General features: G+C 40.2%; 1 protein-coding gene across 1 annotated transcript in view; it reads right to left on the bottom strand.

Moving 5' to 3' along the window:
• The window catches only part of LOC111760663 (contactin-associated protein-like 4), a 58,355-nt gene that overhangs the window by 21,645 nt on the left and 12,934 nt on the right, over nucleotides 1–23,776 (bottom strand). The window contains 1 exon segment of the mRNA XM_071215558.1: nucleotides 9,601–9,819. Coding sequence (XP_071071659.1) covers nucleotides 9,601–9,819 — 219 coding nt within the window.

The raw sequence follows: 23,776 nt of genomic DNA, 5'->3' as shown, positions 1-23,776 counted from the left end.
TCTCATCCACTCAGGACAACTACAGGCATATTTGGTTCACATGGAATCAATTGTTGGCCATTCCAGAGGGTCCATCCCCACCCCCAGGAGGGGGAGGAGAAGGTGCTAGATCAGTTTACCAGGGCAACTATTTTAGCCCCACACAGCTTAGTTTGCTGTCCACACCTGCAGCTCCATCCCTATCCCAGGTAGGGGAGGAAGGGAGTATGAAGCTTCATGAGTCTATCTGGGCAACCACAGGCAGTCTTGTCCTATAAAGCTTTGATTAATACACATGGCTGCAGCTCTTTCCCTACCCCAGGAAGAGGAGAAAAGTGAGAGAAACTTCATCTCACTTTTTCTGGGGCAATGTGAGCAGCTCCAGTCTCCACAGCTTACAGCATCAACTACATCCTCGGCTCCTAACACAACCAGCAAGGGAAAAGGCAAGAAAGTCCTAAACTAAAGAGAGAAACTGTACCCAGAATAAATATATCTAGTAAGCCAGATGCCAAGGCACCAACAAAAAATTACAATCCATACCAAGAAACAGGAAGCTACGGCCCAATTAAAGGAAGAAGATAAGGCTCCAGGTGACACAAAGGAGTTGAGACAACCCCAATCACAGATGTTCAAACAAATCTCCTTACTAAATTCAGTGAGATGGCTAAAGTGATTAAGGATATTAAGAAGACACTGGGTGAGCATTAAGAAGAATTTAAAAGCAGACATAGAAAAATAGCAGATCTTATGGGAATAAAAGTTGCAATAAATGAAATTAAAAATACACTGGAGGCATATAACAGCAGATTTGAGGAGGTCGAAGGAAGGATCAGTGAGCTTGAAGACATGGCCTCAAAACATACAAAAGAACAGATGAAGAAAAGAATGGAAAATCTAAACAGGGTCTCAGGGAACTAAATGACAGCAAGAGACATGGAAACATACATGTCATGGGAGTCCCAGAAGGAGAAGAGAAGGAATAGGGGACAGAAGAAATATTTGAAGAAATAATGGTATAAAGTTTCCCAACCCTATTGAAGAACATAGATATCCATGTCCAAAAGCACAACATACTCCCATCCAAATAAATCTGAATAGACCAACTCTGAGACACATACTCATCAGAATGTCAAATGACAAAAACAAAGAGAATTCCAAGAGTAGCGAAAGAAAAACAATGCATAATATATAAGAGATACCAAATAAGATTAAATATTGATTTCTCATCAGAAACCTGGAGGCAGGGAGTCAGTGGTATGATATATTTAAGATAATGCAAGAGCAAAACTACTAACCAAGAATTTTACATCCAGCAAGATTGCCTTTCAAAAATGAGGACAAGATTAGAAAATTCACAAATAAAAGAAACTGAGTGACTATTCAACCAATAGTCAAAAAAAGGAAATATGACCCCTATCTCACACCTTATATAAAAATTAACTAAAAATGAATCAAAGACCTAAATATAAAAGCTAGAATGAGAAAGCACCTAGAAGAAAATGTAGGAAAACATCTTCAGAACCTGGTGGTAAATGGTGGATTCTTAAACCTTACACTGACAACACAAGCAATGAAAGGAAACATGGATGAATGGGACCTCCTCAAACTTAAACACTTTTGTGATTCAAAGGACTTCATCAAGAAGATGAAATGGCAACACACTCAATGGGAGAAAATATTTGGAAACCATATATTCAATAAGGGTTTAGTTTCCATTCTATATAAAGAGATCATACAACTCAACAATAAAAGATCAAGTAATCCAATTAAAAATAGGCAAAAGACTTATATAGACATTTCTTGAAAGGGGAAATACAAATGACCAAAAAGCACATGAAAAAATTTTAAATATCTCTAGCTATTAGGGATATGCAAATCAAAATGACAATGAGCTAATATCTCATAACACATAGAATGGCCATTATTAAAAAAAAACAGAAAAGAATAAGTGATGGAGAGGATGTGGAGAAACAGGAATACTCCATTGTTGGGACTGTAGTGTGGTGCAGCCTCTGGGGAAGACAGTTTGGCTGTCCCTCAGGAAGTTATCTACAGGACTGCCATATGATCCAGTAATTCCTCTACTAGGAAAATATCCAGAAGAACTGAAAACTGTGATATGAACAGACATCTGTACACCAATGTTCATTGCGGCATTATTCCCAGTTGCCAAAAGATGGAAACAAACCAAGTGTCTGTCATCAACTGATGGATGGATAAACAAAATGTGGTATATATATATGATCAAATACCATGCTGCAGTAAGAAGAAATGGAATTGGGACACATATGATAACATGGATGAATCTTAAGGACATTATGCTAAGTGAAGTAAGCCAGACACAAAAGGACAAATATTGCATGGTCTTACTAATAATGAAGTAAATATGAAATAAATGCATGGAGTTTAGACCTAGAGAATAGGTTATTAGGTGATAAGAGGAGGGCTGTGAAGGAGTACTGATGCTTAATATACATACAAGTTTTAATTAACTTGACTGGAAATATGTGAAAAAGATAGAGTTGATGGTAACACATTATAGTGATTATAGTGAGAAGCAGTTGGTTTATAAATGGGATTGTGGCTGAAAAGAATAGTCGAGGAATATAAATGTCAACTGAAAGAAAGCTTGAGACTGATCTAGTGGTTGAATAATACAGTAAACCCAGAAGTGGATGAGAATTTTGGCTAATAGTACAAATTCAAGAATGTACTTCTATGAGCTAGAACAGATGTATTTCCCAATTGCAGGGTGGTGAGAATTTGGAGAAGTATGGGACAAATTCACTTAGTATAACCTACAGACTATACTTAACAGCAATACTGTAATATTCTTGCATCAATGCCAAAGATATACTATGCTAATTATAGGGGGGTGTGGAAAAATATACCGAATATATGCTATGGACCATAAGTAGTGCTAATAGTCTGATGATATTATATCATAGTGTGTAACAAATGTGCCACAAGGGTGTGGTGTGTTAGTGAAGGGTTGTTGTGTGGGAATTCTATACATGTGCATGATAGTTTTGTAAGTTCATAGCTTCTATAATAAAAACACATTAAAAAGAAAAAAATATGCTCATAACAATTATAATTTTTAGTAAGAAAATAGATAATTAGGAAAAATGTAAAGTGAAATCAGTGATTATATGAGGATAATAGGATTAGATGCAATGTGTTTTGCATTTCCTTAATATAAGGATTATGTCATGAAAAAATCCAAAAGTAATTGAAACTGGAAAAGTATAACTGTGCAATAGAAAAGTGTGGCATAATTAAAAATATGCGTTAAAAATTATAGATTTTTAAAAAAACCTTAATTGATGTATTTATCATGTTAACCCAATAAAGAAGAAAAAACCAAATATGATGATCTCAACTGAAGCAAAATAAACCAATACATTTTTTTCTCTCAGCAATCCCATGATATAATGAACCTCCCCTAATCTGATAAAAAGTATCTTTGAAGAAAAAGAAAATTCATAGGACACAAAATGATATATTGAACAGCTACATTCTAAGTTAGGGGAAAAATTATGATGTCAATGCTCATATTTTTATTCAAAATGGTACTGGAAATCCTAGCCTGTGTAATAAGTTAAATACATAAAATGTATTAAGTTTGAAAAGAGAGAAATAAACAATTTTTGAGTCAATGATGATGTGCTTGTGTATGGAACATCCAAAGAAATCTACAAGTAATTCAATAAGACCAAAGAATTAAGATCAATATAATAAAATCCATTTTCTTTGTGTTACTATCAGTAAACAACTAGGAAATGTACAGCTACCTTTAACAATAACATCAAGCACTAAATACCTACAAATAAATTGAATCAAACGTACCAAATCTTTACTCTGAAAATTACCCACCATTCCTGAAAACTCTTAAAGAAAAACTAAATGAATAAAGGAGATATATAATCTTCATGGAATATAAGTTCAATATTTTCAAAATGAAAATTCAATATGATCCCAATCAAAATTTCAGAAGGCTTTTGGTAGAAAATGATAAACTGATTCTAAAATTGTACGGAAACTCAGAGGTATTAGGATGGCCATGAAAATCTTGAAAAAGCATAGAATGGAGAAATACTCTACCAGATTTCAAGACATACCATGAAACCTCAGAAACAGCATGGCACTGGCGTAAGGGTAGACAAATGGGTCAATGTAGCAAAACAGGGTAGACCTACAAACACATTACACCCAACTTTCAACAAATTGCCAAAGCAGTTTATTGACAGAAACAACTCTCTTTTCACTTAATGGTGCTGAAAAATTAGAAATTTTTATTGAAAAATAAACCTTACCTCCTACCTCACACCTCATCTAAAAACTATTTCGAGATGGATCATAGAACTTGAAACAAATCCTAAAATATTAAACTTCTAAAAAGCTTTGTTTTCTAAAGAAAGCATCAGAGAATATCTTCACAGACTGGGATGACAATAGTTTTTTATACCAGACACAAGAGGTACTATTCATTAAAAAAAAATAATTTTTTAACCCAAAAGTTCATTCAGTACTAATACATCTTTTCATCAAAACACATTGGTACAAAAGAGAAAGACCAGTCTCAGAGGCTGGTAAACTGCAGTGAGTGTCAGTGAATTTCCCCTCTGCACAGCCCCAGCCCCAGCCCCAGCGCCCACAGCACAGCCGGCAGCAGTGGGGCAGGCCCTGGCTCCTGGTGTGGCTTGGAAGCCAGGGCAGGGTGGCTACAGGGACCTCGTCCTCCAAACCCCAGGAGTGTGTGGTCTGCTCACTGATCTCTGTGCTGGGTCAGCTGCTTTAGATCGCTGGGGGTCAGTTCTGAGGGTGGCCACTGTTCCAGTGCCCTCAGGCAAAGTGGCCGAGGAGTCTGGCCATGTTTTCTCCTCTGGAAACTTTCCATTCCTCATTTGGGAGCAAATTAGTTTGGAAATGTCACAAATTGATGGCTCCAGCTCTCTGCAACAAAAAAAACAAACAAACAAAACTGGCAGTACCAGAGGAGTGGGGGAACTAGATTTCCAGAGTTATAACATAATACTCAAATAGCCAGTTCACAACAAAATATTACAAAGCACCCAAAGAAATGGGAAAGTGAAACTGCCACTTACCTTTCGGTCCCTGTCTTACTGATTTGTAGAAGTTTCTAGAAACTTTAATTCAAAAGCATGCCTCTTCATGTTTATTCATAAGAAACTTGCTGCCTCCTGAGAAAAGTTACTATTTCTGAGGCCAGCTTTAACCAGTTCTTGTCACAAAGTATGCTAAATATTCATTTTAGGACAAAGCATAATTGCAACTGAGCATGCTCCATTTAACCCTGCCTTTCTCAACCTGGATTGGCCCATGTCATCCTTAAGCCTGCCACTCAGCCACCTTTCCCAACCTGGATGGGCCCACAGCACCTCACCCCATTTTAGCCACTCCCTTAAGCCCGCCTTCCACAGATGGTATAAAACCCCAGACCCCATGTTGCTCACAGAGACTGATCTGAGGCTCGCCTCCAGTCTCCTTGCAGCCAAAGCAGTGCTGATGCAAAATACCAGAAATCAGTTGGCTTTTATAAAGGGTATTTATTTGGGATAGAAGCTTATATTTACCAGGCCATAAAGCATAAGTTACTTTCCTCACCAATGTCTTTTGCCATGTATTGTAGCAAGATGGCTGCCAACTGCCATGGTTCAGGCTTCCTGGGATCCTCTCTTCCCAGGGCTTGCTTCTCTTTCTCACAACCAAGCTCCACTGTTTGCTTATTTCCCAGGGTTCCAGCTCAAGACTCCAGCATCAAACCCCAAAATCAAAACTCTAACATCAAATCTCCCACTCTGTCCTTTACCATGCCTTTTATCTGTGAGTCCCCACCCACCAAGGGGCAGGGACTCAACACATTACTGATGTGGCCCAATCAAAGCCCTAATCATAATTTAATCACTCCCAGGTACAGACCAATTTACAAACATAACCTAATATCTATTTTTGGAATTCATGAACTATATCAAACTGCTACACCTATGAAAATAAACTCTGGAATATATGAGCCCTCCTCACAGAAGCAGCTTGGCTAAAAAGCCAGGCCCTTGACCCTGAATATTGCATTTATGAAACATTTCTATAGTGATGAAACTAAATTTAATTGTAATTAATGCCTAAGAGTCACCCCCTGAAGAAAAACCTCCTTGTTGCTCAATTGTATTCTTTCTCTCTCTAAGCTGATCTCTACAAATAAATTCATACCTTCCCCCCTACATGGGACTTGACTCCCAGGGATGAGCCTCCCTGGCACTATCAAATTTTGGTCAGCAATGCTTTCAGAGAAGGATCTTGATCAAAAGGGAAAATGTTAAAACAAAGTAGAGTTCCTTTGGCTAAAAGATTTGAAATGGAGTTGAATGCTGATTCTCAAGTTTGATCTTATGTGGGTCTCAATCAGATGTCACAGGCTGCCACAGTTGTGCAAATCCTCAAGCACCAAAGCTCTTGAGAAGCCTAAGGACACCCAGACACTAAAAACCAGCCACATGGCTATGTGGAATCAACAATGGGCCCAAGTTTGTACCCAACCAGGGTACATTTTTCTATGTGTGGATAATGAGAAAATATAGTATAGGCATGCCACGGCAGTTATCTGGATTTTACTAGTTATCTACTATCTTACTACTCCTGTTCTAATCTCCTGGACCCTGATAAAAACATGCATTGGCTTAATTTTTGCCAGTATATTTCTTACCTTGGGATTCACAACCCCATGGGGGAAAATTGCCTTTCATAGAGTAACTATGTGTAACCTCACTCTGGTCATAGAAAATATAACAGTCTCCATGACCACAAGCATTGAATATCTTTGGAAACCCTATGAACCATTTACTTTTTCTTTTTAAGGTATCAGGGCCATGACTGAACCTAGGACCTTGTAGGTGGGAAGCTGGCACTCAGCTCAACCACAGAGCTACATCAGCTTCCCTGACTTGGCTTCTTCATTTATTTGCTGTTTTTTTGTTTTGTTTTGTTTTTTTAGGCAGCACTGGGAACTGAACTCAGGACCTCCCAAGTAGGAAGCAGATGCACAACTGTTTGAGCCCCACACACCCACAGCCCCATTTACCTTTTAAAGGTTTTGAAGAAGGCATCTTTGACACCCAGGTTAGAATGCTCCAGTGTGTAAATAATGTATGGATAAAAGTGTACTCTACAGTATTTGAAGTTGGATATTTCAATAACCATTTTCAGCATGAACAGGCACTAGGCATAATTGCAGGTGGATTAGGATTAGAAATAGGACTATTAGTTCCTTGGGGCAGTTTGCTCTATGCAATTTAATTACAATGGTTGAGGAACTTGCCACCTCCACTGCTCCTGCACTTGAGGCCATTCACGTCTCTATCGACTCTTTGTCCAATGTTGTTGTGGACAATCAGATGGCCTTAGACTATCTTTTAGCTGAATAAGAGTATGCACTGCAGCTAACACCTCATGTTGTACTTGGGCACCTACCTCCAGCCAGATAGAGTTAAATATGCAAGAGCTAAATATACAGTCAGGCTATCTGGCCACAGGTGGTTAATAACCCATCCACACAAACCTTCTGGGAATCAAGGTGTCTTGGCTCTCACCCATTTTAACTTCAATAACAGAAACAGCTGTGCCTCTTATGCTCAGACCTTTGGTTCTAAACCCTATGGTCAAATCTGTATCCCAGAGACTGTGGTCTGCTGGACTCTTCTACTCTTGGAGAACAGGGGTACCAGTCTGTGCCTCAACAGCCAAAGTGGGGAAGATGGACAGCCCAAGCCACCTCCTCAGCCCAGAACCTGTGGATGCCTCTCCATTCCTTGAATCCCAACCTAGACCCTGAATCAGCAGGGAGTACCTAGAGCCATCATTGTCCCATACATCAAGATTGAAGAATGTGAAAACAGAAGGGGAGATTAAAACTGCTATGGACCAACCCCCTTGAAACTGCCACTCACTAACCCACTTTTCAGATTAGTCTCTCACTTACTGGTTTGTAGAAGTTTCTAGAAATTTTCATCCAAATGCCTAGCTCTTCATGTTTATTCATAAGAGGGTTCTCGCCTTGCAAGAAAAGTTACTGTTTCTGAAGCCAGCTCTAACCAGTTCTAGTCACCAAGCTTGCTAGACCCCCATGTTAGGACCAAGCACAATTGCAAGTGAGCATGCTTCGTCTAACCCTGCCTTTCTCAAGCTGGATTGGCCCACGTCATCCTTAAGCCTGCCACTCACCCACCTTTGCCAAACCAGAGTGGCCTGAGGCACTTCACCCCAACCTTAGCCACTCCCTTCAGCCTGCCTTCCCTATTGGTATAAAACCCCAGCCCCAACATTTCTCAGGGAGACTGACAAGGCTCTCCTCCAGCCTCCTTGCTGGCCAACCATGCAATGAACTCTTTTCTTGAAATTCTGGTGGCTTGGTATTGGCTTCTGTGCACATCGGGCAAATGGACGCTATCAAAAGTATGGCCCATTCACAGGAAAAAAAAAGAGCTTTCCAGGAACCATCCCTAAGGAAACTCATTTATTGGAACTATTAGTCAGACTTCAAATAAACCATTTTAAATATGTAAAATGGGCTAAAGGCATCCATTTACAAAGAATTAAAGGAAATTAGGAAAACATCTGAACAAAGTATAGTGATAGAAATTATAAAAAGGAAACAAACAGGAATTTTTTAAGCTACAAAGTACAGTAATTGAAATGAAAAACTCATTAGACAGATTCGACGGCAGATTTGAAAAGGCAGAAAAAAGAATCATCAGCAAACTTGAAGACAAGACAATTGAAATTATCCAGTGTAGGGAATGGAAAGAAAAAACAATGAAGAAAAATGCTTGGAGCTGGAGGGACCTGTGGGCCAACAAGCAAACTGACACACACATCACTGGAGCCCAGAAGGATGAGAGAGAGAAGGCGGCAGAATAAGCATTTGGAGAATGATGGCCCTGTACTCTCCATGCTGATAAAAGACATGGCCACCGGTCCAGGAAGCTCAATGAGCTCCACGCAGGACAGACTCTTGGACTGAGGGAAACAAAGGCATGCTGTTTCCATGGTAGCAAGTTACTTTCTGACCACTGGGTCATGTTGTCCCTGGAGATGTACATGCAGGTGGCTAAAATCTCTGGGAAACATAACATTCCAGCAGAACCCAGACTTGATATCTCAAGTAACCTGGGCAACAAGATTTATGAGTATACTTGTTTCAATAACATAATAGAACATCTTGGGCTTTAGTTACTATCATATCCACTGTGCACTGTGTTTTCATTAATGAAGTTATGGGAATAGTTAGCTAGGATAGTTGCTGGTTCTCACAGTTGCTTGGGGTGTATAAAGAAGCCCCTGATATTAATAAACTTGTCTGATGAGCTTGAGAAATCAATGCTCTCAGAACCCCTGATCCCAATCTCTTCTTTGTCTTTCATTCCCAAAACCCTTCGGGACCGTCGACTCTGACAATGGACAGTTAGATGCGAAGGCAGAGAAGGCTCTGGAGTCAGTGAGAGAAGCCCCAGGCACCGCCCCCTGGTGCACGTCCTCTGCCTCCCCTCACCCCTTTCCTCCCACGACCCTGGACTGAGGGCCTGTGAGCAGGGGGCGGCTTACCCACAAAGAGCTGGCTGTTGAGCTGCAGCAGCCAGTGCCCGTCAGTGGGCATGGGCCGCGCGTGGCCAGGGCACTTGTCCACCTGCAGCGAAGCCTCCTTGGTGTTCCTCTGGGCCTGGAACTGGTGCCAGCAGCTGTCGCTGAGGGAGGTAGGTGCCTGCACTGTGACCTCACAGGGCCCGTTCCCCACATCAAAGGAACAGGTCACCTCCACGGGAGCTGAAGCAGGAGAGGTGATGGAGAGAGAGAGAGAGAGAGAGAGAGGGACTGCTTTCCAACTGTGTGGTTTTTTCATACTCTAACACGGACATTGCAAGCAAAGACGCTGGAATAAAGCAGATGCCCGTACCTGTCAAGGAGGCCACAGGAGTGGATCTGGAGGTGGCTGAAGTTCCCCAGCGCCCCCTGCTGTACAGAAATCAGATCCACCTCCCAGGCGTTGATAGAGATGCTTCAGAGGCAGCCCTGGAATCCAGCGGGTGGCGGCTCCCAGTCCCCCCGTGGAACCCCAGGGAGGAGGCCTGCGCATCCAGAGGAGAGGGAGGAATGATCATTACCAGCGCACAGGTGTCCACAGGTTAGACCTCCTTTACCTTCATGAGAAGGTCGTGCTGCTTTTCATGGGGGAGGGGGTTAAGCTGAGTTGAAAGAGTATAAATGATACTGGGGTCAGGGATATAAAAAAGGTGAAGGTGAGCTAAGGTTTTAAATTCCTAAAACTGAAGTCAGTCATGATCCTTTTTAAAGCACACTAGAAAAATTTAAGTCTTTTTAGCTTATTAGTGAAAAAAGTAAAATGCACATGGATTTAAAATTGTAAGTGAAATAACCGATCATATTATAAGACATACGAATTGCATAAATTATGAAGTTTGGAAATGCTATGAAGCCAGAAGGTGGCTGGACACCTGGCCTTTGTCCAGACACACCGTTCAGCCTGTGCCCGAGTGTGCAAGGACACATGCGTGTGCAAGCTTGTTCAGATCAGGTCATCTTCAAGATTGGCCTTGGGAAATCAGAGGCATTTGTATTTGCTTTTGTTACATGCCCCAGAAGGACATGCCCAATCTGATCCCCACCCCAGGAAAGCGGTAGGTGGGCCTCACCCATGAGCTGTCCTCAAGGAGGGGCCTGGGCACAGGCCCCGGAGAGAAAGCCACGTGGCAATGAGGCTGGGGCACCAGAAGGCAGCCAGCACCCGCCAGCAGCCACGAGGGGTGCAGAGGCTCTACCTCGGCTCTACAGCAGTGGAGTGAACCTCTGTCGTCCTAAGACATGCAGCCTGTGCAGCCCAAGAACCAAGTCACTTCCTAACAATCACTTGTATTATGAGATCTAGTCAAATGCATAATCAGCAGTTACCTTTCTGCGTTTATACCTGAGAACCACTAAGAGTAATGATGAATGGCATAACAAGTCCATGGTTCAAAAAATTCACATTGGAGAATGTGCTGTAAAAATGGAATGGGTGTTTGATGATTTCCAAGGCCCACCGCTGCTCACTGACCCAAACCTCCCCCCACCAGGGCTTGTCCCTGAGACACGCCTCTTGGCCCTCCCTGGCCACCTCCTGGGCCCATCGTACGGTCATGCCTGGGACCACTGCTTCCATCGCACCCCCATCAGTTCTGGCATCACATGAAACAAACTGACTGCACTGCCCTGCACTGCACTAAGTCCTGCAATTGGAGATTCAAGCACACGTGGCAGTGCAGCAAACAGAGACCAGCACCACTGGCTGGCCATAGCTAACAGCACACTGGGGCGGATGCAGGTGCCCACTCATTAACACTGGGTTCCTGCAGGTTCTGGCAGAGCAGCATACAGGCATACAAACCTATCACCATGTAGGCACACACACACAGCACACAGGCACTCACACATCAGCATGCAAGCACACACACACAGCACAAAGGCACATGCACACAGCATGCAGGCACATGCAAACATCAGCTTGATGGCACACGCACATCAGCATGCAGGCATTCACATATAAGCATGCAGGCATGCACACATGGTACACAGACACAAAGGCTTGCAGGCGCATGCACATGGGCACACATCAGCATGCAGGCACATGCACACAGCACACAGGTATGTGCACACATCAGCATGCACTGTAAGCACTCATACCCTGCAATGCCAAAGCAACCTTCTGTTAATTTTATGTTACGAAACCTTGGCTTTTGTACTTCAATTTCTTCACTGAATAAAATGATGCTTCCTATATCTCAACTCTGAGAACATCATTTTCCCCCCTAATTGTCGATAAAAGTTATTGGATAACTTTTTAAATTTAGAAAATTGTCCAATTATTTAAGTATTTTTCAGCTTAGACTTGAGGTTTTGTGATCATATTTTAAGTTAGACTCAAAAAAACTCAACTAAGAAATTTTGTTAAATATAGAGTTTAACCATTGAACTTATGCTTTTTTAAAATATACTCTCTGTGGGCCTGTGCTAATAATAGTTCATAAACGTAAAGGAATTGGGAATAAGAATCATGCACCTTAACTCTTTCTCAATCCATACTGGTTTTCCATCTGGAAGCTTCTTTGATAATAGCAAGTTTAGTTTCCCTTTTTTGTTTTAAGAATTACATAACTGTTTGATGCTTTCTCTTCCCAATAATCTATATAAATATGGCAAATAAAAATAAATATCCATCTTCCAAGCCATTATATGGCACATTAAAATGCTGGATACTAGCCACATGGGAACTGTGAAGTTTCAAATTAAAATTTATGTCAACAAATCCGATCAGATTCTGAAGACTTTCAATTATCATTTTCTTAGGTTAAAGGTAATACACATACTTCAGATGGTCAAATATCTACAGAAGGGTGGGTTTGCCCCTATAGATAACATGAAATTCATTAAGATTGAGAGCTATTATATTAATAAAAGCTTCTGAGTAATGATTACATACTAAAAATAGTAACAGCTCTACTAATCACCCTTTCTCATAAAATATATTCTTTAACACTTCCAGAACAAAATAAATTCAGAGCTTTGACAGAATTGGTGATAGCAGTCACAGAGAATGTGCCTTCACAGAAAAGCATGCCCTGTGGTTAGCAAACTCCAAGTATGATAATCATAAAAAATCTACACTGAGACACTTCATAGTCAAACAGTTGAAAGAGAAAGAAAGAATGAAAATCTTCAAAGAAACAAGAGAACATGACTAATTAATTCAGGGAAGCTTTGGTAGAATTAATGACTTACTTTATCTGAAACAATGGAGACCAGAAATCAGTGGAAAGTGTCAAAAAATAAAAGTTTCTTTATCTAGGAAAACTGTCATTTAAAAATGGGATTGTGTGAAGAAGCTCCAGGAATCAGTCTCTCCACCCAGACAAACTATTGAGCTGGCAGGAACTGTGTGAAATCAACTATTTTGGAACTCTGGAGTCTAGTGCAGCACTGTAGATTCTAGGGAAAAGCCAGAGGAAGATGCTGGTAAACTGTGATAAATATCAGCATATTTCACCCTCCATGCAGTAGCCACCATCCCATAGACCCCAGCTACATGGCAGTCAGCAGTGAGGACTTCAGCCAGGGCTCCTGGTACAGCTTACAGGTGCATGAGTGGGCTATAGGGACCAGGATGCCATAGTCTGGGGATGTGCCATCTAATTGCTGATCATAGCATTTGATTAGCTCCTTCGGATCATTGGTGGGGTCAGCTCTCGGGGTAGCAATTGTTTCAACCCCCTCTGGCAAACCAGTAGAAGATTCTTAAAGAAGCAGTACCTTTTGTTTTTCTCTTTTCTCTTTCCATTTCTTGATTAAAGGGAAAAATAGTCTGGAAAAGTCACAAATTGATGGCTCCAGACTTCAATTAAAAAAAAAAACCAGAAAAATCAAAACCTAGCCATCTCAGAGGTATGACAGAACTAGATTTCCAGAGGTAGAGTATAACATAACACTCGTATTTTCCAGCAGTCGCAGAATTAGAAAACCCACAAAGAAACAGGAAAGTATGACTCATTCATAGGGACAAATAAAAGACCTTGCCAGAAACCATCCCTGAGGAAGCTCATCCATTGGAACAATTAATCAATGACTTGAAATTAACTGTCTTAAACATGTTAATGAGCTAAAGAAATAATTAAAGGAGATTAGGAAAATGTTGCCTGAACAATATGGAAAGATAGATTATAAACAAGGGAACAAACAAATTTTGGAGCTGCAAAGTGTATAAATGAAATGAATTAGATGGATTCAACAGCAGATTTGCAGGCAGAAGAAAGGATCAGTGACCTTGAAGAAAAGACAATTGAAATTATCCAGTGTGAGGAAGAAAAGGAAAACATAATGAATAAAAATGAATAGAGCCTGAGGTAGCTGTGGGATAGCATAAAGTATACCAATATATGCATCATTGGAGACCCAGAAGGACAAGAGAGATAGGGGCAGAAAAAAGTATTTGAAGAAATAATAGCCAAAATCTTCTCAATTCTGATGAAAGACATACACATTCAGGAACTTAACAAACTCTAAGCGGGATAGACTCTTAGAGATCTTCACCAAGAATGATTATAGTGAAATTGTCAAAATAAAAAAGACAAAGAGAGGACTTGAAAGCAGCAAGAGAGAAGTGACTTGTCACATACCAGATTCCATAATAAGATTTAAAGTGGATCTCTCATCAGAAACCATGGAGACCAGAAGACAGTGGGATGGCATATTTAAAGTCCTTAAAGCAAAAATTGTCAACAGGAATAAAACTAGCAAAATTATCCTTCAAAAACTAAAATGAAATTAAGATATTTACAGATAAACAAAAGCTGAATGAGATCATTACCAGAAATACTACAGGAAATACTAAAGCGAGTCCTTCAACTGAAATGGAAGGACACTATGGGTAACTTGAATACATGAAAGAAATAAAGAATTTTTAGTAAAGGTAACTACATAGGTATTTATAAAATCCTATATTATTTTACTTTTGGTTTGTAACTGCACCCTTCCCCCTATAATGGAACAGGAAAATATTTAAAAAACATTTAAAACATATGGGTTTGACAGTTTGATATTATTTATGAATTTCAAAAAGAGATATTATGTTTGTAAACTGGTCTATTCCTCTGGGATACCCTTTGATTTAAATACAAGGCTTACATTTACTTTATTAAATCAAGATTAGGGCTTTAATTTAACCATGTCATTAGGGTGTGCACGGTTGAGTACCCCCTTGGTGAGCTATATAAATGGATGTTTAATCAAGAACACAGAAGGAGAAACACAGAAGAACACAGAGGAAGAGAGACAGCTCCACGGACATGGCAGAATTCCCAGGAAGAGAGGTGAACCATTTGCCTGATAGTTTACAGCTGACCTTGTGGAGAGAACAGAACAGCTGAGTCCTGAAAGAAATGAGCCCCAGGAAGAGATATGAGCCTTATGCCGCTGACAGCTGAGATCAGAAGAAGCTGGACCCACAGAGTCTTAAGAGGGAAGAGGAAGGCTGAATCTCACAGACATTGTCAGCCATCTTGCTTCAACACATGCCAACAGTTTGGTAAGGAAGTAACCTTGAGTTGGACTCTTTAAGGCCTTGTAACTGTAAGCTTTTACCCCAAACAATAAAAGACAAAAAATTTCTGGTACTTTGCATCAGCACCCCTTTGGATAAGTAATACAATGGGCATATAATGATGTAATCTGAGACAATAACAAAGTAAAGGGAGAGGGATGGAGATTTATGGGAGTAGAGAGTTTGTGTATTACTGAAACTACTTTGGTGCTAGTCATGCTAGGTTGTGTTTAGTTTAAGACATTAATGGTAATTACCAAGGTAACCACTAAGAAAATATCTGAAAAATAGACAGAAAATGAAAGAAGGGAATCAAAAGGATACAATACAAAAAGAAAGCAAATACAAAAAGGACAGTAATGCAGAAATTGAAGAACAGAAAACATACATAAAATACAGAAAACAAATAGCTAAATGGTGGACATAAATTCTGTCTTCTTGGTCATCAGTGGATTAAACTCCCCCATTAAAAGGCAGATATTTGCAGTTTGGATAATAAACATGATCCATCTATGTGCTAGTAGACATTCAGTGTAGGTACAAGGTCATAAAGAGGTAAAAGTGAAAGGGTGAAAAAAGATATTCCATGCAAGCAGCAATCCAAAGAGAGATGGAGTGGCTATATTATTGTCACTCAAAAAGATTACAAGAGACAAAGAAGATATTACATAATGATAAAAGGTTCAATCTAGCAAGAATATGTACCAATTATAGACATATATGTATGTCACAACAAAACCCCAAAATATATGACACAAAAAATGACAGACTTGAAGGAAGAAATAGTTTTGCAAAAATAGTTGTAGAGTTTAATACATGTTTTTCAATAATTGACAGATCAGAAAAATAGAAAAACAATAAGAAAGTGGAGTATATGAATGCACTATTAACCAGTTGGACCTAATGGACATCTATAGAACACTCTACCCAACAGCAGCACAAGACAAGTCTTCTCAAGTGCAAGTGGAGCATATTCCAGGATATATTTCATGTTAGGCTATGACGGTTTGCTCGGTCAGTAGAGGTGGGGTCTGGCTGTGGACGAGGGGTCGGTCCAGCTTAGGACGAGGGGTCGGTCCCACTTGGGACGAGGGGTCGATCCCACTTGGGACGAGCAGTCGGTCCGGCAGCAGACGAGGGGTCGGTCTCACAGGGGTTGCGCGGTTCGGCTGACGGGGTCGCCCAGCGAAGCCGGCGATGAAGGGGTTGCCCGGAGAAGCAGGCAATGAACTGGGGACAAGGGAGGCCAGGCCCTTGTCGGGGGCTCTCAGGACTGGAGGGCGCACGGCAGAAGAACTACCGCGGAGACAAGGTAAACACGCAAGTCCACTTTATTGAGGGAGAGGCAACAGTTTTATAGGGGCTGGGGAAGGCTGATTGGTTGAAGCCACGCCCTGTTCTGATTGGTTGCCAGAGAAAGGTCAGTGGGCGGTACTGGACAGGGGAGGGGTGGTGATTAGGGATTGGCTGTTGCTGTTGCTGGGGGAAGTGGCAGGGTTTAGTGATTGGTGGCTGCTGTTGCTGGGGTAGAGGGCAGACTTGAGTTTCCCACCCACGCCTGGCTGTTGCTGCTGTCGGGGGAAGGGAAAAGGGCAGACTGGATTTTTCCACCCATGCCTGGCTGTTGCTGCTGTCGGGGGAGGGGAAAAGGGCAGACTGGAATTTTCCGCCCTGCGCCTGCGCAGGGAGAAAGAAGAAGAAGGGTGCCGCCCCACAAGGCATCGTGTGGTGCCATCCGGGAGGAGGGGCGGCCGCGGAAGCATGGCTGCCGAGAAGGGGAGACCCGAGGGCACTCTGCGCCCATGCCGAGCTTCCTTCAGGGGTGGCGGTGGGCCCGACCAACCACCCTATTATGGGGGCAGCAGTTTGCAATAGGCCTACCGCGGCTGCCGCCCCTCGCCAGGCCAGCAAACCACACTTCAGCCTGAGGGGTGACCGCATTAGGCCGCAGATCAAATCTTAATAAATTTAAAAATATTGAAATAATACAAATATCTTCTAAGACAACCATAGAATAAAGTTAGTCTCAATAATAGCAGAAAAAAATGAAAAATGTACAAATTTTTGGAAATTAAAATTTATTGAATAACCAATGGGTCAAAGAAGAAATCACAGGGGAAATTAGGGAATATCTTCAGATAAATGAAAACTAAAACACAACATACCAAAACTTATAGGTTACAGTGAATGCAGTGCTCACCAGAAAAAGAATACCTGTAAATGTCTAACTTAATAAAGAATAAAGATCATAAATTGATAACATGACTTCACCCCTAAAGAAACTTGCTAGAGAGTGCTGAATGAATGAATGATTAAGGAACTCAAGAGAGAAAGGCATACAGTTACCTCTATTTCCAACAGAAAAACTGAATTCAGTTCTTACTGGGTCATTACTTTTTCTTTGGTTTTCTGAAAATGTACCTCCATATAGAGCCATCCATTAATGTTTACTCTGTGTAACACTGTTATCTACATGAGAGGAATATCTCACAGATGGGATTCACATATAATAAATAACTAAAGAACATTTTACTAAGAAAGCTTTTCCAAAGGCCAACTGTGGCAACATTTATATAATTTTAAGAAAAACTTGGGAATATTTTTAAAAGGTTGAATATACAAAAGTTGATAAATCTAATTGCAATTGTGAAATGCTCCCAGTGGTAGCTCTAGAAATAGAACTTCCATCTCCTTTTCTGCCTTCTTACCTTTATCCCTCTAGTCTTGAGAATATGCTTCCACCTTTAGAAACCCACTCTAATGTCATTGTATTCATCCCTGCTTTTGAATAATGACTAGAAAGCACATCAAAGGCTTTTAAAGAGGTTGGGGTCACATTGGGCAACATAAATGGAGAGATTCAGAGATGTGAGGTTCCAAAGAGGGGAGGAAGTTTAAAGGATAAACTACCCAAGACTAACTGATAAAACTCATTTAATTAAGTCAATCAGTTTAAGGAGATTAATATCTCAGAATAAGGTTCTAGTCAGAAACTGTGGCTATCCTCCTTTTCTCTACTTTCCTTAGTGCAAAGAAACAGAGTCATGAAAAGACAATGTGGAAAGTGATCCTAGATACTCAAAAGAGAAAAAATATTCTTTTGCTGCCATTGATGTGGGCTATGGGTGGCAGGCTCTTTGTCTCTTCAGAGGTAACCTAAACTATCTGTGACTTGTGGGTGTGGGGTGCTGAAAGGTTGCAGTCCTGCCCTTGGTGAGCAGGAGACAGTTTAACAATGCAAGGTCTATAAACTTTAAGTATTCAGGGGAAATGCAAAGAAAATATGCTAAAAGCTTATCAAATGCCTGAGGCCCATGCTAAAAGCTTACTAAGATGTGGAAATATATGCTAATTCAAGCCTATTGAGAACTGAAACAAAAGGACCATTTGGCCTTTCCTCTCTGTATAAAAGGGACTCAAAAAATCTTGTTTGGGGCTCGGGATTCAAGCAGAAAGTTCCCGAGTCTGGCTGGCCATCAATAAACCATTTTTCCTTCTCAAAATCATTCCTGAGTCCTGGCCTCTCTATACTCAAGTAATTGAACTTCTCTCAAATTCTACAACACCATAGTAATGAATAGGATGTAGGGGAAAAATGGGTGGATTCATAATTCCTGCTCTTCTAAGGTCTTCAATAAGTCAATTCTAAAGTTTAGTATCTGCTATTTGTATCATCACCTCACTGATTTCAAAGTTTTATCACTCAGGAATAGGTCCAACAGCATATAAAAGAAAACTATACTTGAAGAAGCTGAAAAAACAGATTTTTAAAATTTTAATTTTTTTCTCACACAATGGGGAATTTGAAAGTTGGTAATCCAAACCTGGTGCATCAGCACAACAGTCCCATTAGTGCCCCTGGCTTACAGTATAATACAGTAGGGCATAACTCCTGTTCTCATGCCACAAGATGTCTCTTCCCAAACTCCCCTGGCATCACAACTATGGCAGACGAAAGTCAGTTGAGGCTGTGCCTGTTTTACAGAGCATTCTTAGAAGCCCCACCTAATGGAGTCCACTGAAATGTATGGCTGACCCTCTGTCAATTGCTACCTCTATCTACAGAAGAAGAATTTTAAAATGCAGTTTTCAAGTGTTCAGATTACTATCTCAGGGAAAATACTACTTCTTGTAAGGGATAAAGGGAGATTGGATTTCCAGTAGCCAATTGAGTACAGTGCTCTACATGGCATATAAACTTCATTATCTGCACTGTGACAACTAATAGTATCATGTGTTACTTGGCCAAAAAATTAAGATTCCCACATTGCAGGATGGTATTTCTCTACCTCCTTGAAATTAGATGTGGATCATGCTTCTTAATTTGGCCAGTAACATTGAAATAAGTGATATAGATCATTCCCTGGAAAAACTAAGAGCAGAGTTGAATTTTCCACTCTGGAATGGATCTGATGATATTCCCAAAGGTTGCTGCTTCACCAGCCTGGGGCCTGAATGATGGCAGTGAGTTGAAGCCTTCTGCTAACTCATGACAGACACATAACATACAGTAAGCCACAGAAATTTGGGGTTATTTACTACTACAGCATTATCTAGCCTACCACTACAGTTGTCTTCTAGCACTAGCTTCTATAGAATGTCTGGTTATTTCTATTTCCTTATCATATTTTTATTACCTTTTTTAAAGATACATAAATTAGACAAAATGTTCCATTAAAAAATATAAGAGGTTCCCATATATCCCACTCCCTGTACCCCCTTCATCAACAACTTCTTTCATTAGTGTGGTACTTTCATTGCATTTGATGAGCACATTTTGAAACATTGCCACACAGCATGGATTATAGTTTACATTGTAGTTTACCCTCTCTCCCAGTCCATTCAGTGGGTTATAACAGGATATATAATGTCCAGCATCTGTCCTTGAGTTGCAACTCTTACTCTCTGGTTCTTTGGACTTAACCAGGCCAGCTAAAAAGGAGGTGAGGATGCTCAACCATTACACCAGGGAATCAAGAGCGTCTACTACAGCTGCAAGCAGGAGAATTCCATCCATCAGCCATGTGGGATCTAAGTCCCCACTCAATTTAGAGGTGGAGTGAAGATCACCATCCCAGGATCCTCAGGATGGAGGAATAAAATATGGATTACACAAGACTTTCATGCTACTTTACTGGAATTGTAGTTGGTGCTGGGGTTTAAGATATATCTAGGAGATTTGAATCTCTGGACTGACAATATGATAGCCAGGCCCTGAGCCTCAACAGACTTCAACTCCTACACTCTGATTTATTGGACTTACCCCACTCAGCTAACATGGAGTTGAAGAATGTCAACCACCACACCAAGGAGCCTAGAGTGCCTACAACTGAAAGCAGGAGGATTGCATCCATTATCCATGTGGAATCTATGCCTCTTCTTGACATAGATGTGCAATGGACACAACCAATCCAAGGTCCACAGAGAAAATGTGGCATTGGTGTGTGAAAAGTGGCCATGGTGGCTGCTGGGTGTGGGGAATGGGAGGAAGAGATGAGATGTGGAGGCATTTTTGGGACTTGGAGTTGTCCTGGGTGGTGCTTCAGGGACAATTACCAGACATTGTAGATCCTCCCAGGGCCCACTGGATGGAAGGTGGGAGAGTATGGGCTATGATGTGGACCATTGACCATGAGGTGCAGCGATGCCCAGAGATATACTTACCAAATGCTATGGATGTGTCATGATGATGGGAGAGAGTGTTGCTGTGGGGGGAGTGGTGGGGTGGGGGCAGTGGGGTTGAATGGGACCTCATATTTTTTTAATGTAATATTTTTTAAAAATGAATAAAAAAGTTAAAAAAATATGGATTACAGTGGACTTACTGGTATTCTACTATAGAATTATTGTGACTCTAGCAATGGAAGAAATTATATCATTAGTGTGGAAACAGTGGCCATGGGAGTTGTTGAAGAAAGGGAGAGGGAAAAAGAGGTGTAATATTGGGGCATTTTCAGGACTTGGAGTTGTCCTTATATTTTTAATCATATTTTTCCTTATGCCTCCTGTTTCCTTTTCCTTTATCTTTCCTTTCATTAAATTTCCCCTGCTTTTCTCCCTTATCTCTTTCCAATTGAATAGAACCTGGGAAAATATATAGCTCCATCATCAGCACTGTGGTAAATAAAAGTTACTTCCTCTGAGCTATGGACTAAGATAGCATAAGCTATAGCAGTTCTACCTTTCCTCTACTTAGCACATGTTGAAGCTGTAAATTTAACCAGCCAAGTGCTCTGTCCAGTTTCTGAAATTGTTCTCCATTTCTTTTCTAATTTTCTGGTAAGATTGAAGGTTGGCACATAAAGAAGTCACTACTGTATAATTTTGTTACTAGATTAAATCTGATGGTTGCTGAGCAAATAAAAAATGGTTTTAATTTAAATTTCTACTATACAAGCCAAGAACACAAAGGATAAATATGGAAGTGGAAGACAGATCACAGGATGTATGAACTGAAATCTAATTGAAATGACATAAAAGATCATGCTTCTTGAAACTTCACACATTCTATGTATGGTAGGCTGAATTAGCTATATACTGCTATATTTACAGGTCATGATTATGATAGGGTTTTTTTTCTTCTTTATTTTCTTTTAAATGTTACATTAACAAAATACGAGGTCCCCATATACCCCCGCACCCCACCCACATCAACAACCTCTTCCATCATCGTGGCACATCCACTGCACCTGTTGAATACATTCTGGAGCACCGCTGCACCACATGGACAGTACAGATAAGCAACATATTCCACAGCTAAGAAAGTTTTATGATGATTACAGCCAACAGACAAGACAAAAAACATCTAAATGTGTTTTGCTTGAGGGATAATATATTGTGTAGTAATTAAGCCACGATTTATAATGAGTATAGTAAGTTTACTTTAAAAGGAGAGTGTATGAAAGACTTAGAACTTAGAAATAATTTTTGTTAATTTAATTTTTAACTCAGGGAGTGTGCTGAAATGAAGATGAAGAGTTAAAGCTCCTGTTTCTACCACACTCTAATGCCTTAGGATCCTCATTAATGAGTCATAATCTTTTCTCTATCTTGGTAACATTCTCAGTGAAATTGAGAAAACAAAGCATATTCATTCCCTTGGGGCAACATAACATTGTTGTTGGTTTTTGTTTTTTCTCTCTTAACTCTGGGTTAATGTGCATAATTTCATTAAAAATATTCAGAAGTTTTACCATTTGTAGTAGACATTAATTGTTTTTGCTTTTTTAGTTTTTTATTTTTGTCAAATTCCCATCTTCCTCCTGGGAGCTACCCCTTTTTCTATGTGGTTCTTCTGGGATAATTAATCCCTGTACTCCAGAGATAATATATCATGAATTATGAATTATTTCATGTGATCTGCTAATATTTTGTTAAGGATTTTTTGCATCTATTGACATCATGTATATCAGTGCGGTATAGTCTTTTTTGTAATACACTTATCAGAATTTATTAGTAGCATTATATTTGCCTCATGAAATGACTTGGGCAGTGATCCTTCTTTCTCTAAATCGTTTATGTAAGATTGGCACTATTTCTTGATTGAATATTTTTGATAAAACATACCAGTGAAATTAGCCAGGCCTGGAGTTTTCTTTTTGGGAATCTTCATACAAATTTTAATTTCTTTAATAGGTATAGGGTTATTCTTTCCTGTGTTGATTTGATAAATTGTATTTTCAAAAATTTGTCCATTTCAAGTTGTCAAAATTATTGGCATAGAATTGTTCATAGTATTATCTTATTATCACTTTAAAGGCTTTGTTCATTGCCACATCATCCTAATATTTAAACTAAGATCTTAATGGTATCTCCAAGCTATGATATTTTCTCCTGTTCTTTATTTCATTTTATGAGCAATCTGGAAGAGTTCTTATCTACTGCCATAACATCAACTATTTTTCATATTAGAAGTGCCAATTCTGGGTGGTCATGAGAATTACTTGACTGCTTTTAGTAAATACTATATCCTGATTTCCTCAACAGAAATATTACATCAGTCTCTCTGGGGATTGAGCCCAGGCAGATCTTAGTCTATTCAATATCTCCACTATCAATTCTAAGGTGCAGCTATTGGCTAGAATCCCCTCTTTAAATGTTCCATATCCTAAATAGAAACCTCTAATTCTAAATATGCTTCTAATTTCATAAAGTAAAATTTGTTTAATTGGCAGCTGGAATGTCTGACAAACCTGAGTATATTACTTTCATCTCTGTAATTCTTTTTTTTATTTTTTTTATTGACTTTGTAATAATATTACATTAAAAAAATATATGTGAGGTCCCATTCAACCCCACCCCCCCACCCCCCCTCTCCCCCCCCAACAACACTCGTTCCCATCATCATGACACATCCATTGGATTTGGTAAGTACATCTTTGGGCACCTCTGCACCTCATAGACAATGGTTCACATCATGGCCCATACTCTCCTCCATTCCATCCAGTGGGCCCTGTGAGGATTTACAATGTCCGGTGATTATCTCTGAAGCACCATCCAGGGCAGCTCCATGTCCCAAAGACGCCTCCACCTCTCATCTCTTCCTGCCTTTCCCCATACCCATCGTCCACCATGTCCACTTTTCCCAATCCAATGCCACCTCTTCTATGTGGACATTGGATTGGTTGTGTCCAT

This window comes from Dasypus novemcinctus, chromosome 6 (assembly GCF_030445035.2).
Source record: "Dasypus novemcinctus isolate mDasNov1 chromosome 6, mDasNov1.1.hap2, whole genome shotgun sequence".
In the NCBI taxonomy this organism is placed as follows: Eukaryota; Metazoa; Chordata; class Mammalia; order Cingulata; family Dasypodidae; genus Dasypus; species Dasypus novemcinctus.
Note: the sequence above shows the minus strand (reverse complement) of the source record. Positions and strands in the feature narration are given on the sequence as shown.